Source organism: Pimephales promelas, chromosome 9 (genome assembly GCF_988280905.1).
Source record: "Pimephales promelas chromosome 9, fPimPro1.hap1.1, whole genome shotgun sequence".
Classification (NCBI taxonomy): Eukaryota; Metazoa; Chordata; class Actinopteri; order Cypriniformes; family Leuciscidae; genus Pimephales; species Pimephales promelas.
Genome location: NC_142777.1, coordinates 23,018,926 through 23,036,678, shown reverse-complemented (window position 1 = coordinate 23,036,678; position 17,753 = coordinate 23,018,926). Strand labels below are relative to the sequence as shown.

At 37.6% G+C, this 17,753-nt stretch overlaps 2 protein-coding genes across 19 annotated transcripts in view; one reads left to right on the top strand and one right to left on the bottom strand.

Moving 5' to 3' along the window:
- Nucleotides 1–629: 629 nt before the first annotated feature.
- On the top strand, nt 630–12,990 carry tex11 (testis expressed 11). The gene is made up of 29 exons (XM_089134888.1): nt 630–795; nt 1,008–1,123; nt 1,326–1,410; nt 1,589–1,668; nt 1,843–1,923; nt 2,064–2,183; nt 2,358–2,438; nt 2,562–2,647; nt 3,303–3,360; nt 3,620–3,715; nt 3,811–3,892; nt 3,981–4,059; nt 4,159–4,310; nt 4,448–4,533; nt 5,561–5,698; nt 5,785–5,887; nt 7,616–7,740; nt 8,857–8,942; nt 9,048–9,101; nt 9,184–9,224; nt 9,302–9,379; nt 9,475–9,545; nt 9,658–9,774; nt 10,697–10,769; nt 10,879–11,028; nt 11,508–11,616; nt 11,744–11,864; nt 12,202–12,369; nt 12,617–12,990. The coding sequence occupies exons 1-29, from the start codon at nt 756–758 to the stop codon at nt 12,686–12,688; spliced, it is 2,748 nt and encodes a 915-aa protein (XP_088991014.1). The 5' UTR covers nt 630–755; the 3' UTR covers nt 12,689–12,990.
- An 11-nt stretch (nt 12,991–13,001) lies between these two features.
- Nucleotides 13,002–17,753, bottom strand: part of dlg3 (discs large MAGUK scaffold protein 3) — a 107,621-nt gene continuing 102,869 nt past the window's right edge. For all 18 annotated transcript variants that reach the window (XM_039664630.2, XM_039664628.2, XM_039664631.2 and 15 more), the window contains 2 exons: nt 16,809–16,900; nt 13,002–16,652 (listed from right to left, as the gene is read on the bottom strand). In XM_039664630.2, the coding sequence (XP_039520564.2) occupies nt 16,546–16,652; nt 16,809–16,900 (199 nt within the window). In that variant the 3' untranslated portion in view covers nt 13,002–16,545. The remainder of the gene's footprint in view (nt 16,653–16,808; nt 16,901–17,753) is intronic.

The following is a 17,753-nucleotide window of genomic DNA, read 5'->3' as shown; positions in this document are numbered from 1 at the left end:
AGACTCAGGCAGAAACAATTGCTGGAAGCCGCGCACTGAGAGGAGTGGGCTTTTAAGACATCTTATTTTTGAATCTAGTGCAGTGAACACAATAAGAGACTTCACAACCGATTATGTGTACACAGCTTGAGCTCTTTCCTTCAGCTCAACAATGACCTCCTCTGTTAAAACAAAAACCCAGCATTATCATCAACTCATGTTTTCTTTGAGGTGAATGAATGAGGTTCTAATGCCACAAGGTGATGGATATCATGCTAAAACAATGCTATTATACCATAAGGTTCAAACCTTTCAACAAGGACAAAGTTGAGAACTCTAAATATATAGCAGCATGTACACTTGAAAACAGTAGTTCTTCAGTTATCTGAAATAATACATCTGTCCTTATATTTATTCAATATTATATATAATGCATAAAGCAAATTGTAATCTACTAAGTTGCTAAATAATTAGCTTTATTGTTGTAGCAATGATAAGCTTTGATTTACCACGCCCATAAAGCTGCTTAAATCTGAATATGAAATATCTGAAGGAGTTGAATGATAAATAACCGTATGTGAGACACCACCTTGTGGCCATACAGCAGTATTACACTAAGAGTTCAGCACGCGAGGTCATACTGGGTTTTGGCGTCGCGCGCGTTTGTTTTGGCGGCGGACGGTCGAGAGAGGTGCTTTTTGTCACGGTCACACAGAAACTACTGACACGATAAATTTTAAATTACGTGACTCTACTTGTGTATTAAAATATACAAAATGGAGAGTAATATGGAGCAGTTTGCAGTCGATGTAAAAAGTAAGAATAGCCTGGCTATATTATACGAAGATATGTGGTAGTTATCTAACGTTGCTTCAGGGATAAGCTATGCTGGTTAATCTCTTTTGAATATTATTAGTCATTTTAGTAGCCTATCATCTGTTTGAATTATTTCAATTTACCTCGTCATGAAGTGTTTTAACACAGTATGTGAAGCTGTTTCGTGTTTGAAGATAGACTCTCTTTCACAGGTCTGTCAGAGAAGCTTCTCCACATACAGGCCGATTCAAATTTAGATGAAGTGATTGAGGCGCTCTTCAAAGAAATCTTAACTCTAGATGGCGCAGCAAAACTACAGGATTCACAGGTATCCTAACCTCAGTTGAAATCCACGGAAGCCCTTAAAGATCATGTGTTATTTTTTAGGTCTTATGTCACAATCACGTCTTAATTGTCTCGACATAACTGACATTATCTTCTTCTTTTTATGTTAACAAATAGAAGCCATTGAAATCTGGTAATTATGCTCAGATATTGAATTTTAAAAAAAAAATGATCAATTTTTGTAGTTGGAGGAAGTCGGCATCCAGTTGTGGAACTGGGCTGTGACCAAACGTGTTGGCTCAACTATTACAGAAGGACAAAAGGCCAAAGGTCGATCTGTCTGTCTCTCAGTATCTTTCTGTTTGTCTATTAATGGATCTGGCGGTCAGTCTGTCTGTTTCTGTCACTGTTTATTTCACAATATACTAACAAAAGAAAGTTTTAAAGTGCATCTCCAGATGTTTTCACAGATGTCAATTATTTGATACACTACAAACTCATGTTTCAGTGCGTCATGTGGCATGCAGACTTCTGTATTTATGCGGGCCTAATAACCCATCCGAGTCTTTTGTTCGCAAACAGATACTGGTTAGTCACTCACTTTTTCCAGCAGTTTTATTTGTTTAGCCTATTCAAATTTAACATTCATGCATAAGACAGGGATGGATGAAGGGGTTAAGGCACTGTATATTTGTTAATTTGTGCACATTCCGGTCATATTTTATTGTAAATCACTAAAACACTGAAATCTCTGTTCCTTAGATGGCCAGTAAAACAGGGAGAAAATGGCTTGATTGTAAACAACCCAAACTTGCTGATGTTTTTTTGAGGATGGCTGTCAATGTATGTATGAATAAATAGATGCATGTCAAAAATAAAAATATATAGTTATTGGATATTGGAACATTAAAAATACCTGTAATATTATTCAAATCCGTTGGGACTGTAATAACAAGAAACAAAAAAATATGCTACTTTTACAGAGCCTGGAGACTCTTTACAGCAGACTAACTTCCCATGGAGATTGTGTAGAAGATATAAACGCACCAAAGGGAGACATAGAGAAAGACTTGCTGCGGATTTTGTCTTATCAAGCTGAATCTGTGAGCAGAACTGCTTAGCAATGTGCAGTGACTACAAAGCTTAAAATTTCTTCTAAAATTGTCTTTGAGAGAGTTTAGGGCTGGTTTTTTATTATTATTTTTTTTACAATTTACACAAAAATGTTGACTTTTTTCCCCTTAAAATTTAAGTTATCTTGTGTGTATTCTGTATAGGCAGTTTCTCAGGAGCAACATCAGGAGGCAGTGTCATGCATGCAGCGATGTAAAGAAATGCTTCTCCGTCTCCCTAAAGAGGTGAACAAGCTGTTGTTGTCAGCATGTTTAGGGGTGTCATTGGGTTATTCTGATTTAGAGGGATTTAGAAAATACAGACTATAAAAAGTAAATATAAAGACTTTTTTGTGAAATCTCCTTTAGACTGGAAATCTCTCTCTCATCTGTTACAACTTTGGGGTTGTCACTTACAGTCAGGGAAAGCATGAAGAAAGCACATTTTGGCTCAGGTAGGGATTTCTATGTATAAGTATATTTATAATATACATTATTGTTCAAAGGTTTGGGATTGGTATGATTTTTTTTTATATTTTGTAAAGAAATACAGTATAAACAGAGTAATATTGTACAATATTATTACAATTTAAAATAACTCCTGATGGCAAGCCTGAATTTTCAGCAGCCAGTATTAACTGTCACATGATCCTTCAGAAATCCTACGAATATTCTGATTTGGTGCTCAAAAGCATTTCTTATTATCAATGTTAAATTTTTACTTTTTTACTAAATATTTATACAACACTTGTTTTGCTTAATATTTTTGTGGAAACTGTGATACATGTTTTTTTTTTATCAATAGAAAGTGCAAAAGAACAGTAGTTATTTATTTTAGAAACCATGTGTTACTGAAAACCATCTCAACAGAAAATATCTGTACTGTCACATGATTAATGTAATAAATCCTTGCAGAATAAAAGTATTAATTAAAATCTTACTGACCCCAAACTTTTGTTTTAATGTCATTGAAGTAGTGTATTTCACTCTTATACACAAACGTTAATGTTAGATGCAATTAATCGATTTTACAGCCCGACCATTAAGACATTTTTCCTTGTATTTTAAGATTTCTTTCCACTTCACATTTATACTTCTTATGCATTTCAGCCAAAGTTATGATATTGGCAAGATGAATGTGAAATACTCACCTGGATCAGAGATGCAAGTAAGAAATATAAATATAGGCTACATCAACACCGTATATACTGTGAGGTAAAAAAAATCTGAGACCACTAATGAAAATGTTGCATTTAGAAAAATGTAATATTTTTTTTCTCATTACAAATTATTTTATCAGCATAAAAAATGAGTAAAAAAAAACACATTTACATTTAATGTCCATATCCAACAACTGTCTGTTTATTTAATAGTACTTTTTTTTGCATGAAGTGAATGCATTATAATCTTATTTCCCATTCCTCCAGGCCAAAGTCTTGAGACTACTTGCAACAGTTTATTTGGAGTGGGACTGTCAGAAGTACCTGGAGAAAGCTATTCATGCTGTGAACTTGGCTAATAAGGTAAAGCATTTCTATTCTAATGCAACCAGATCTTGTCAAAGTACACCAGATTCGGCTATAGCACACACCGTACTGTTTTTCTCTTTTTTTTCCAGGAGCATATGCAGTTTTCAGGCCTCTACCTGAAGATTCGTATCTTAGTGAAAAGCTGCAGCCCAGATGATGCAGTAAAATCTGGTGAGCCCAGTTACACTGCTGAAATCTTTTTGTGGATAGTATTTTTCCACTCTACAAATGTTTCCCTTCCTTTCCCACGTCCTGTCAGGGATGTCCGAGCTACTGGACAATGAGGTTCCTCTGGAAGTGTGCTTGAACACAGTAAAATTGCTTGTGAACGAGAACAGGTATGATCTCTTATCTTTCTAAACAGACTAAAAAAAATCATCTTCTTGAAATCTGTGCTTCAAAGGAACAGGCATTAATTAAACATGTTGTTGTTTCAGGGAGCCTCTGGCCTTTGACTTCCTGAAGAGGGTGTGTCAGCACTTTGAGTCGTCTCCTGAACTGGGCTCTGCTCTGCTCATGCATATAGAGCTGCTGCTGCAGCGGGACAAAGACCTGTTGGCCAAGCAGAAGATTGAGGATGCCATCACTGGTACTCGAAACTTATTATTTTGTTACCCAGTGAAGTAACTGAGTAGTTTTCATTCTATGTTTATCACCAAGAATGTGCTTCATGTTGTTTTATTAAACAATTTTAACTGAGTTGTGTGTTTACTTACTGTTTTTTAGGACATTACACTGGAAAGCAACTAGCACCACAGACTCTATCATCTCTCCACCTTCTGCTGTGGGATAGAGCTTCCAAAAATTTTGAAGTATTACATTAAGTTTTACGTTTAATGTGTACACCTCCCGTCTCCTTCTGCACAGCTCTTTTTAAAGAGGTCATATAATGGTACATGCAGTTTTACATTTTGATTGTACTGAAATGTGTGTTGGCAGTGCCTGTACACAACCATCATATAATGATAAAAATCCATCCAGTCAGTGTTTTTGTTTATATTTCCTTATATGTTTTTCCCTGCCTCAAATTGAGCCGTTCGTTTTTGTGACGTCAATAAAACGGACGCCCCTCCCAGGATTGTTGATTGACAGCAGTGTTTCAACAGTCCCAACCCTGAGTGAGCTGTCATCATACTCGGCTATTGTTGATACGCTGGAGCAGAATGGCGTCTAAGCGATTGTGGTGTTCTGTTCTTGGGTGTAATAACAAACACAGAAGTCATTTTGATGTTCCTAAAACCGAACCGCTGTTTTCAAAGGGAATAACGTTTTGTTTTTCCCATGATCAACGTCAGAGCTTTCATGTTTGCGCGAATTCATTCTCACCAGACTGATTTATAAACGAGGGTCAGTATAACGTTGGTTTTGCTAAGAAGCTGCTCCTGAAAAAAGAATTAGTGGCAACTATTTATGTTCCCTCTGCAACTCCAGAAGAAGTATGTGTAAAGTTTTATTAACATTTATATTAATCTTTGCAAAAAAAGTTTTTCATAATGTTAGCGTTCCTATCTCACTACTCTACCCTGGCAGAACAGTCTTCCCACCTTACCTATACCTAAACCTACCCATCTCCATTGGCATTATACTGTATGACCTCTTTAAATAACTAGCAATCAGAGTACTATTACCTTTGTTTAGGGGTCCATACAATAATATATATATATATTGTTCATAGCACAAATAGTTTTACCGTTTACTTTACTTGTTCTTGTAGTTAGCAGCTAATGAATTGGAAGTCTGCATTGCGAAATAAGGGAAATAGTACTGTATGTTTCCACCATGATCAAGTAGTTGTGATTTCTGCCAGACAGCTGTCACGTTTGTTGTCTTCTTCCATAGGCCAATAATTATTCTGAAGCTCTAGAGTGGTATAACTACTCACTGAGTTTCTACAAAGCAGGTGAGCTGGATCACAACCTCGCTAAACTGCAAAGAAACCGAACATCCTGTTTCCTGAACTTGCAACAACTTGACAAGGTAGTTGGAAAAATAATGAAGTACATCTCATTACATGCACACAAGTTTATGTACAGCACTTTTACTACATGATTGTTGTTTTGAAGGCAAAAGAGGCTGTAGAAGAGGCAGCAAGGATTAATCCAAACAACATTTTTACACAGTTCAGCATCTACAAGATCGCTGTCATGATGAACAATACAGAGAAAGGTAAAGGAGATGAGGAAAATTAATATGCGTCTCAGGAGTCTCAATGTAAAATAGCCAGGTTTGAAATGGTCATGCAAACCCTAGAAATATCAGAGTTTTACTGCTGTGACCTTGAAATGTCATGTCAGTTAATAAAATTGTACATTTTTATAGTTTATTGATCTGGTGCATACCAATCTCTGTACATGTGTAGAATACCTTTTTTAAATTTGTAGAATAGAATAGAATATAATATATATATATATATATATATATATATATATATATATATATATATATATATATATATATATATATATATTAGGGGTGTAACGGTTCACAAAATTCATGGTTTGGTTCGATACGATGCACTTCTGTAACGGCTCTGTTCGATACGGTTTGGTACATTTGCAATACAGCAAAAAGAAATTTAAATTTTCTTGATTTAATTTATATTTGTATTTAAACTAACATCATAAAGTATGATATTTTTTTTTAACTTTGAGCAATGATGTAGCTATACTTGACTTTTCTTAAGAGCATATAAACCAAAACAGCTCCTTAGACAAAATTAAATGTAATATTAGTTATAAACAAAGGTTTATTTTAGTTCAGATTAACATCTGAGGGCAGCAATTATATACATATTGTCAAAATAAAACCGACGTGATGTTACTTGAAAGCATTATAGCCTACCTGCCAAACTTCAATGGTGAATGTTGCTGATCTGTAGACACTGGATAGTTCATTGGCTCAAAGTTTCTTCCACGTCAGCGCTGTTTGTTCCGTTGATAACGGAGAAATGTGAATGTTTCTCACTAGATCTCGCAGCGATGTTATTACTTCGGTGGCGAATTCAAATGTTTTCTTTAACGTTACTGGATTTGGCTGTGTAGTAACAGTGCTGATGATCAGGATCGGCTCGCGCTGCATTGGTCCAAACTGATAAACGGTCCGTCAACCACACAATAACAAGTAGCTCAGTTTCGTTCCGCTTACATTTGCCATTTGATGTTGGGAACTGTTGTGGTCACCCCAGCGTCTCTTACATTATTAGCGCGCTTGCCACGCGCGACGCACCTACATTTGAAAAAAAAAATTCCCAACGAAATTTTGGTCGGCAGGAAAAATGGTCGAACGAACCCTTCGGTTCAAAAATGCGTAACGCTACCGAAAACCGAACCGATATGCTATATATATATATATATATATATATATATATATATATATATATATATATATATATATATATATATATATATATATATATATATATATATATATAAATTTAATTATATGAACTCCAAGGGCTGATAGCTTACATCACTACTGTTCAAAAGTTTATTTTTTAAAAGACAGTTAAGACATAACGTTATAAATTTCTATTTTAAATAAATACTGTTCTTTTGAATTCATCAAAGAACCCTGAATTTTTTTTTTATCATGGTTTCAAAAAAATATGAAGCAGCACAACTATTTTGAACAATGATAATAATAAGAAATGTTTTTTGTGCACCAAATGATTTCTGAAGTATCATGTGACACTGAAGCAATGATGCTGAAAATTAAACTTTGCCATCACAGGAATAAATCATATTTTAAAATATAATCAAATAGAAAACAATAAAAGAAAAAAAAAATCCCACCCCCAAACTTTTGAACAGTAGTGTACAAATGGAAATCACCCCCAGAAATCACTATAAAATGACTTTTTGATATGAATGTCTGTCTTTAATGTTTGTAAATAAGCTGCTTTGGCTCTGAGAGAGATAGGCGCTCTGGCTCAGTGTAAAGTCGCCAGTGAGGACAGACTGCTAGTGTCCGAGAACGCTGCAGCAAACTTCCTTAGCCTGGCAGCGCAGATCGCCCTTGAGGTTAGAGCTGTAACTGTTCTCTCACTATTGATTCTGTATATTCCTCCACAATAATGGTTCAAGACAGCAGTCACTGAACGGAAGCCCTAAACCACAATGTAGAAAAATAAAATCTGTAAATACAATAAATACAATAAAATTTTTTTTCGATTTTTTAGATTATTTTTAGATTAAAGTAAAAACATAAAGTCGAAACATTACAAGATTAAAGTCAAAACATTTCAAGATTAAAGTCGAAACATTTCACGATTAAAGTCAAAACATTACGATAATACAGTCTTCCATAGAAGTGTGTGAATTCTTAACAGTGTGTGTACACTGGCTCAGCCTCAGAGCGTGTGTGTGTGTAAAGAAATGCACTTGTGAAGTCGAACTGCCATGAATCAACACAAAATAGTAGCTTTTTACTTTTATCTGGGCTTTTAAGAAAATTATACACAGGTGCTAATCTACCAACAAGAATTACCATAGCGTTGCCTATAGACGAGCACACAGACTCCGCCGGAGTAGGTATCACAATCTGGTCCAAACTTTATGTGGCAGTGTTTTTGAGGTGTTTTTGTGCTCGTCTGGCAACACTATCTGGGTCGAGAATACAACAGTAACCATTCTGTCTCCGTCTTCACTGTAAATACGTTCTGGATACATTTTAAGTTCATCATTCTGTATCCAATCATTTAGCCGCATCCCGTGATTTCCTCAGATTTAATAACCACTAATGCTTTTTGAGGAGAAATTCTCTATGATTGTAAAGCGTTTTGAGTGTATTCCTAGTAGACATATGAAAACGCTATATAAACGCCTAATTCATTCATTCATAAAGCAGGATATCTCCATGCAGTCTGAAAAGTGTTTTCGGCACAGTATATTTTATAACATCCTATAATGGAATGTCGAATTTTGTCGAATTTTCTTTTGCTGAAACAAAACACACACACACACATTGTGAAACACTCGCTATGATGAAAGCCTGTTTCGTCTTTAATCTCGAAATGCTCGATTTTTTTACGTTGCGGTTCAGGGCTTACTTACTAGTCACTGTGCATTTGTGGAGGTTAATATGCCACATAATTGTTAGCACCGCGGATGTACTTCAGCAGTGATTTTTCACCACAGCACGAGCAGCAGGAAACAGCCATCAACGCCCTAGAGTGTGTGTGTGAACACTCACAAGATGTTGCTCAAATCCTCACTGCCTTGAGGTCAGTCACACATTCACTGTGAGCATTAGCACATAATGCTTATATCAGTGAGCAGCACAAATATCTTTGGTACAGAAATATCATTTCGATATCTGTCTCCCCTAGGTGTTTAGTACGACTTGTTCTTTCAACAATGGAACACATTAGTAAGGAAAACAGGTTAGTAGATCAATGGTGCAAAATTCTGACATTCAGCAAAAGCTGTGTATCTGTGTCACACTCTTATCTATTATTAAAACAGGAATGCCAACTTGGATACCCTCTTGTCGTACCTAAAGACAGGTATGCTTAACCATAACCACAACCTTTCTTACACTGTTATGTTTCTCTGCATTGATGTATGCATATTGCATTTACAGCTCTACAAAAAGTGTCACAAATCAGCCGTACACAACAAGGCCAGGCAGCAGAAGAGGCCAACTGGTTCAGGAGAATTGGTGCTTATTCTTAAACCTCCTACTTTTGAGACACATTTAGCTATTTGCTGGTTCTGTTTGATTGGCTGTGTATGTTTCGTCTTAATAACTCTCAGCGTGGAACTCAGCCCTGCAGTGTGAGCACAGTCCTATGAGGATGAGGGATTTCTTTCTGCTCTCTTTACAGGTAAGTTCAAGTACAGTTTCTCTTAAAGGCCGTAGGCTAGTTTATAATTATCTAAAGACGAATCCACATGAGTTGGGTGTAGTTAAAGTGAGATGTCTGGCTGCATGGGCAGCTGTCACAGCTGTGCACCCCAGACCGAGCTGTGTTGATTGGGCAGAAGACGTGTCTGCTGATGGCTGCTGCTGCCTCTCTGGAGATCTGCAGGAGCTTGGATAACACTGAGCAACAGGTGGATCGCACATTCTTTTTCACCTGAATAAACTTTAACCAGTAGGTAAGAGGCGTTTTGTTTGCTTTCTAAGGGCATGATGAAGAATGAAGTATGAAACTTGACACTACACATATTCAGAATGTGGACTGAAGTTCTATGTTTACATGCACAATAATATAAAGGGTTTGGAAGTTTCTATTTGAAATTCAAAGATTGCTACGAACCCTCCACTTGGGTCACCATTGTTCACAACAAAATGCAGCCCTAAATCGGGTCAAGGGGTCTATACGACCCCAATCGACTTTTACTTGATAAAAAAAAAGGTTCCCTTCGTCTCAGTGGAATAAGATTTTGTGACTTTTCATACATTATCTATCTATACACAGACAAAAAACTGGGCTCGATTCAGTTGTTCTGAAGGTATGTAAAAAAAATAATAATTATATTTTCTTCATGTGTCAAAAAAAAAAAAAAAAATCCGGCATAAATCTGAAGTTTTTACACAGAAATAAAGGCCTAGTACTCGAGCATAAATGCAATGTATCATAAAAAATGATATCATATAGACCCCGAAGCCCAGAAATGTAAACAGAAAACAAAGACCATTTGAAGGTTAAAGGACCTAGTTTCTATAAATTAAATGTAAGGATTCTAGAACATTTAGGAGCTGAATTCTTCAAAGAAAATAAAAATGGCTGTTTAGTATCTTGCTGTAGCTGATTTTAATGGTTTAAAAATTAAATATAATTTTTAGATAACATTTAATATGTTCATAAAAAAATAATATTGCTACAAAACAAAAAAATAACAAAAATAAATACAAGCACTTTTGCTCTCATTTCAAGCAGAGTAGACTAGGTTGAAAACCACTTAAGTTCTCTGATTGTTACCATGACTAACCAGCAGAGGGCGCAGTGTATAATATCTGCTGTGCTTTCAGACGGAGCTGCTGACCCAGACTCTAGAGCACATTCAGCTCTGTAAAGAGATCTGGATGACCGTCAAAGCATCAGGTGTCACATATACTATTTTTATTCTTTTAGAAATGCATAAGTAAGTTATACCCCGTTTTCCAGAATAACAAGGATTGTAAGGATTTTGGTACTGTCTTTCCTCAATTAGGCTCTTCGCCTAAAGACAAAACAGACACATTATTGCTGCTCTACGAGTTTGAAGCCCGGGCCAAATTAAATGATACCAAACTTGAATCTGTGCTCGAATCGGTTTTGGAGCTGGATCACATTGAGCCCAAGCTGTTAGAAATGATCGCAGGTCAGCTTCTCCAACCATAGCCCCCATTTTAAAGAATTACATATTTTAATAATTTGTGGACAGTAAAATTCTGACGGCATGTAAATATACCTTTCAAAGGTTTGGGGTCTGTACGTTTTTTTATAAAAAACATTTTTGAAAGAAATGAATACTTTAGCAATTTCCACAAAAATATACAGCACAAATGTTTTCAACATTGATAATAATACAAACTATAGGATGATTTCTGAAGGATTGGAGTAATGAAAATTCAGCTTTGCATCACAGGAATAAATTACATTTCAACATATATTCAAATAGAAAACAGTTATTTTAAATTGTAATATTATTACACTTTTTACTGTGCTGTGATCAAATAAATGCATCCTCGGTGAGACTTCTAACAACATTAAAAAAAATCTTTACGACCCCAAACTTTGGAAAGGTGGAGTACGAAAGGACAGTATATGCTCTGATGGACCTGTACTTTGTGTCTACAGCCTTGGCAATGGAACCACCAGCCCATTTCCCCATTCTGTGCAAGAAGGCACTGAGGATCACCCTGTCTCTACACAGGAAACAACCACAGGTCGACCTCACACGCTGCAGGTCAGACTAGCCGAGTCTTTGTTACTTACGCAATGATGTTACCACACTGATAGATACAAAAAGACATCAAATTGTTCCTCATGTGACACACACCTTATACATTTATGTGTGTGTGTGTGTGTCACAGTAACTGTTTACACAGCCTGATTCAGCTGACCCTGCCGAGCGGTGTGTCCGAGTTGCAGCCCTGCGTGTTGGAGGAAGTGTGGGGCTACTATGAGCAAGCTCTTTCCATCATAGCCACTGCAGTGAGTTGGTTACGTTGACTCAGCAACCGTCACACACGACCCACTGCAGCTCAGCCTCGCAATTATCCCCATCTTTGAAAGAATCTCCTGTTTCTCTCAATGGGCTTTTAGTTGTGCCTCAGTTAGCAGATGCTCCATTCACCAGCCTCTTCCTGCCAATTTGGATGCTAATTTCAAAATATCGCCTGTATCCTTTATCTTGGACTAGTGTTGCAGAAAGCTTGCATAAGCATCAGTATGAAGTTGCATTATATAATTCTGCAGCTAGTGTTTAAATTTAAATACCTGATTTCTCCATTTGAACCATCACAAACAGGTGTCTTCTCTTCTCACACAGCCCGAGGACTATCCAGAGCTGGAGATCCTGTGGCTGCTGACCCGAGCGTGGAACACGGGGATCCTGCTGTACAGTCTGGCCCAGTACCCCGAGGCGGAGAGGTGGTGCGGGCTGGGAATGAGCTTTCTACGGTACCTGGGCTCCCTGCAGGACAGCTATCAGACTCAGGTAACGCTGCTCTACAGCTGTTTGAGCACTCGACCCAAGGCGAAGGTCAAATCAGGTGCTTTTTTTTTTTTTTTTTTAGAGCAGCAGCAGTTACAGCTATGTAGGTAGTTCAATTGGGAGGTGTAGTTCAGCTAGTAGACAAGATCATATTCATTAAAAACCTTTTGTTCATGTTGGTTAATAAAAGAAAATGTGAATAAGTGTGAATAAAAGTGCGAATAAAATACATGTAAATGTGACTCCGCAGATGGTGGGTCTGTACAGTGAGGTGTTGGGCAGGCTGGATAAAGCAAAGAAGAATCTCATTATTGATGAATGAATGATGGCAGCTTCAGTCACAGATGGAGAGATCTCAGGTCTAACGGCACGTGTTTAATATGTAGTGTGAATTTCTGTGCATGTTTTTGACAAGCTAAGAGCTGTACAATGCATCTGAAGGTTTTATCGTAGTTACGAAATGTAAAAAAAAAATAGATGTTTTTGTATACATTTAATCTGAAATATATATATAATTTTGGCAGTATTATTTTATTACTGTTATTTGTTTGATCTGTCCTTGTTTGACTAGTTCAAGTCAAAACAACTGCATTGTGATACAAAAGCAAATAAAAATGCATGCATTGAAATCGTAACAGAGTCACATAGTTTATTTCCAAACAAATAAACTCTTGTCCAGTCCAAAAATTTTAAAATAAAACTAAACAAAATAATAATAATAATAATATTGGTAGGACTGTGTTCCCTCCTGACCAGGATATAAAAGAGCAGTTTTCCTTGTGCCCTGATAGGTTAAACCACCTGTAATCATGGGGAGGACACTACTGTACAATCAAAGGGTTCATATTTGCAAGCACTTACTGCACAGGTGTGCTGTCACATCAACAACTCATAATCACTCAAAAAGACAAACCAGACCCCTTCCCTCCCCATTTCACACTCATGTCTTCCGGAGCAGAGACCCTCATTAGTACGCTCCGATTCAATCCACTTCATTAGAAATATAGTACAATGAATTAAAATTCTTTGGGCTTCACCAACACGGCTGACCAGCATCAATGGTGCGAACAGTCAGCCGCTGTTCTGCTAGTCGCCTCGGAGGACCAGATCTATGATAAATGAGTAATTTATGCTCCTGGTTTACTTTAATATCACTCTACGGGTTGCTGTCCGCATGTCTTTTTATATATATTTTTACATTTGTTTTTCATCTATACACTCAGACAATTTCCACAAGATATCACAAGTAGACAGGCCGTATTGTAGGGAAGCTGATTCCCGACTCGCTAAAAAAAAAAAAAAAAAGTTCCGATAGGCAGCTGTAGATATTTTTTTCTATAGAGAAATACCAACATTACGGCACATTTGTATGGAAATTAATCTCAGAATAAATTCAAAGTTTACTTACCTGACATTTGTGATTTATAAAACATGTTTGTCCCAGTTGTATCACACATGCATGAAGCACAAGTGAGGGGGGATATTTACACTTTACAGCTATCATACCCATTAAAACAGTCTGTAAGCAGTTTATAAATGGCTCTGTTCCCTTCGATTATTCCCTGAACTCTGGTTTTGACACAGGTATGACAGCTGATTTCGAGACGCTTGGCAGGTGCCCAGGAGCACACCTGTTTAGAAAATGCCAGTGGGGCAGGGGGTGAGAGTGGGCCCAAGCACATCCCTTGCTTTCCGCTGGATCCAGACTTCTCAATACAGAAAGAAAGAAGCGCCTTCTTGAGGGAGCATAGAGCTCAAAGGAAGCACTGCGCTGATGTATCCTTGAGCACCGTCCCATTCCATCACGAATCCATTCTCCCCAGCTGAACCCAAGGGCAACCACAGACATAGTGCTTACAAAGTATTTATAAAAAAAAAAAAAGACTAAATATTTAGAATACACAAGTAGAATATATCAGCATGTCTGGGTGTTTAGTTAGAGGAGAGGAAATCCCTTTGAGCTCATACTTGCTCTACACGATCACAACACGATTGTGGCCCTTTTGATGCATTTAAAAAAAGAAGGAAAAAAATTATCCATCAGATTCCTGAGCTCACCAAGCTCACCCCAACACAAGGCTCAACACAGTGAAGTAAACATCAGCCTGGAAATAATAAATAGGGGTGTAAATTGGAGCCTTAATGACGATCCGATACCGATTTCTTAAGCCAACGATTCGATTATTTACATAACGTCAGAATTTCCCGCGATATGATTCAATACTAGATATGTTTGCATGATACCCATTACGTTTCAAATAAATCAACAACACACACACACAAAATAATAATCATAATTAGCCTATTATTGAGAATACAGAAACAGCATTAGTGGCGAGCAGAGAGAAAGGCGTGAGGTCGGTGGCGTGAGTGTTAATGCTTGCCACAGTATTCTATTCACATAATGCGTGTTAAACTATAGCAGTCTTCTTTGCAAACGGCAATATCTCTTACCACTGCTCCGTCTGTTTTCCTCAAGCCAAAATACTTCCACACCCATGACTTGACGCCGACTGGAGTGTGTGACGTTTCACTTTCATTGCCATCTCGCTCTGACGGTTCCATCGCTCTTGAAAGTCAGACTCAACAATGTGTGTGAAGTGAACATAGATGGACTGAAACGTAAGTAACGCGTGTGAAGTAGAAGACAATAATGAGGTTAGCGCCACCCACAGCTTAGGAATAGGTTGTACGCATATGTCGGAGCTGATGCTGAAAATAAACAAATTAATCGATACTCTTGCGGGCGCATCGGATCGCTGGCTGTATAATCGATGGATCGATAAGAATCGATTAATATTCACACCCCTAGAAATAAGAAGAAATAAAATCGTTTAAAAGCTGTCATAGCAAAGAACAGATTTAATTAAACCATCGTCGAGTTCTGGGGAAAACGGTCAATTTCAGGCTCCACTAATGCTTTAATATCAAGAAGGACATCCAATACAATTATTGTCTTGATTCTACCCGTTTTAAGGCTGCGATCCAGGGCAGCTAACAGGACAGTACCTTGTTACCGTTCAGTCTGAAGAGTATAGTCATGGAAGGCAGAGGAAGTGCAAGTGGGCTGTCTGCTTTTCAACAACTCCAATGGCGGCCAAAATTGGATTTCGCTTAAGACAAAAAAGATTCGCAAAAAAAAAAAAAAAAAGGATTTCACAGAGGTAAGACACTTAAGTCTATTGCACTCACAAGTTAGGCCTCCAATAGGATGATGGGAAACTAAAATCATCGAGTCTCCTGCTAAGCACTGATCGGTTGAATGGTGTCATTCCCCACCGCGATTGACAGGAATTTTCCAGAAGCGTTTATTCATCGTAAGGCAGTTTGGTGCTCTGCAGAGAGCCCAGTTACACCTCTCTACCCCCATCTTTAATACAGAGCAGCTAAAACCACAAGAAAGAAAGAACACAAAAACCCAAAGACAAGTAAATTAAATCTAACAGCCCTCCAAGTAGACAAATCAAGTGAAGTGTAAAATGTGTACCGTATCATTTCATATTATGTAATAAAATCTCTCCATAGGATTTTTTCCATGTGATGTCAGTAATATAAACGTATAGACTCGAACCCCGTTTTCCATTTTGCTCCGTCTCCGACCGACCGCGTCGCCATACAAATCGGTCGTGGCCAGGCAGCCAATCGAATAAAGCGAGCGGTTTTGTGAGTACTGAAGATCACCGTCAGTTTTGAAGTCTCTCCGCTTAGAAATATGAGCAGTGACGGTACCATCAGCAGGCTTGACCTGTATCTAGTCCTTGTAGAAAACCTCGCACAGCATCCGCGAATGTCTTTTTCAATGAAACCGAATGAACATATACAAGGTTTCCACTCGTGTCACCATCTCCGACTCCCCGTTCTCACTTTAAGACATTCTCATCATCATAATCAAGTCCATCCGAAAGCCATGAAAGGATTCGCTCAGGTTTCCCTTTTTTGTTTTACATGACAAAAAATTTTCTTTAGGAATGGCATTTCCAATCTTGAATGGAATTGCTGAGAAACTCATGCAGGGGTGTGCACAGTCACAGTAATGGTGATAAGACGTTTTTCATTTGAGGGTAACATAATGATGACACTAAAACTTGATATGAAACATATCCGTGAAAGGGAAGGAAAGGTGTCAGGTGGAAGTGGGTGTAGGGGGGTCAGGCGGAGGGCTCCATGGAGTCAGCGAGCTCAGAGCTTCTCTGCGGATGGGATCCAGATGTAAGGGCCTGACTGCTCCTCTATGATCAGTTTGATTTTATTATAGATCTCGTCTAGCGAGTCACCCTGGACTATGGCTGTGGAGAGACACAGAGAGAGAGAGAACAGTAATCATACTACTGTACTGATCACTCTTGTTAAACAGTAACAGGGGCTGGAGTAAAAGATTTCCCCTGAATACAGTTAAGAGAAATCACATGATGGTGGTGAGGAGAAGAAGCAAAAAAACTTACCTGTGAAAAACTCTCCAAACTCTTGTTCAAGCTTCACTGCCTTGTCAAAGACTTTATTGGCTTGCTCATATGTCTGCCTCTTATTCATTTCCCTGTTGAACACAAAAAAGTGCATTACTTATTTCGCAATGCATCAGCAAAAAATAATCGACCTAATAATTGTTAGATTAATCGATTATCAAAATAATCGTTTGTTTCAGCCCTAAAGGTAATCACTTAGGGACTCGCGTTGCGTGCGCCGTTGATACATCTAGCAATCACGCCCTGCTTCACGCCACAGTCGTGTTCAAAACATCAGTGTATTCACTCATCCATAAAAGATCCATCAGCTTGATGACAAGATCGATACTTGCGCTTAATGTGGAATATACGTCATCATTATACTCCTTTGTTATTGTAAGAGGTTAGCGACCCCTGGTGGTGAAAAATCCTACATATTGTACCTTTAATAACTAACAACGGAAAACTTTGTGTAAACTGCCCCTGAATGGCTTTCTAGAGGTAAACGTAACATTACGGAACATATTTGAAAACACATTGGGATTACATGATACATTTCAGTAAGATATTCTACATCTACATCTTTCTATATACCTTCTGATGTTTAAGTGCTCTAACTAGTAGTAAAGAAAAAGAGATGATCGGTTTATGTGTGCTTGAGAATGCCGCTTAAACTACAGCGAGTAGTTTCGTTACGCAGTATTATAGAGCGCCAAAAAAATTATGTGTTAACTGTTATTTAATATTTAAACAAAGTACAAAGCTTACTGCAATTATTGGATGGCAGACACTTTAAATGTTTGCATCAAAAGAAAATAGCATCAACTAAAAGATCGAACTTGTGTTTTAAGAATCAAAACCAGTATTGATTAAAAATGTCAAGCCAACCCTAGAGTCCACACAGCTGACACATTTAACTGTTGAAGTTTATCCACATTGTAAGCA